This window comes from Bison bison, unplaced genomic scaffold (genome assembly GCF_000754665.1).
Source record: "Bison bison bison isolate TAMUID 2011002044 unplaced genomic scaffold, Bison_UMD1.0 scf7180017864480, whole genome shotgun sequence".
Classification (NCBI taxonomy): domain Eukaryota; kingdom Metazoa; phylum Chordata; class Mammalia; order Artiodactyla; family Bovidae; genus Bison; species Bison bison.
Genome location: NW_011495040.1, coordinates 1,460,072 through 1,460,564, shown reverse-complemented (window position 1 = coordinate 1,460,564; position 493 = coordinate 1,460,072). Strand labels below are relative to the sequence as shown.

The 493-nt window shown below is 69.0% G+C and overlaps 1 protein-coding gene across 1 annotated transcript in view; it reads right to left on the bottom strand.

Moving 5' to 3' along the window:
* Positions 1–238, bottom strand: part of TMSB10 (thymosin beta 10) — a 929-nt gene extending 691 nt beyond the window's left edge. Inside the window, exon 1 of the mRNA XM_010862180.1 lies at positions 108–238. Coding sequence (XP_010860482.1) covers positions 108–207 — 100 coding nt within the window. The 5' untranslated portion in view covers positions 208–238. The remainder of the gene's footprint in view (positions 1–107) is intronic.
* Between the last annotated feature and the right edge of the window lie 255 nt (positions 239–493).

Here is a 493-nt window from a genome sequence, read left to right as displayed (position 1 = left end):
CCCGATGGGAAGCAACTGCCGGATGGGGTGTGGGGCTGGGTTAACGGGAAGGGCGGGGTGGGGACTGGGCTGGGAGCCCGCGGACCCGGAGGCGGGGGCGGACTCACTCTCTTTGGTCGGCAGGGTGTTCTTCTCCTGCGTCTCAGTCTTCTTCAGCTTGGCCTTATCGAAGCTGTTGATTTCCCCCATGTTGGGCTTGTCTGCCATTTTCTTAAAACAATCCTAGCGGGCAAATCAAGGCGGTTGGCCGGAAGCCAGCGGCCCCCTCTGCCCTCCCCGCCTCCGCTCCACGACGTGGCACTCAGGCTGGGGCGTTCCCGACACTCCGGAGGCCGAGGATCTGGGCGCGTCCCGCACCCGGCTCCGCAGCCCCAGGGTGTGGCCCGCCCGCCCTGGCGTCCCGTCGGGGAAAGGCGCCCGACGAGGCCGCCGCGCACCCTCCAGGAAAACCCGCTCTGACCCCACCCGGACTGGGCCTCCGCCCCAGGGCGCC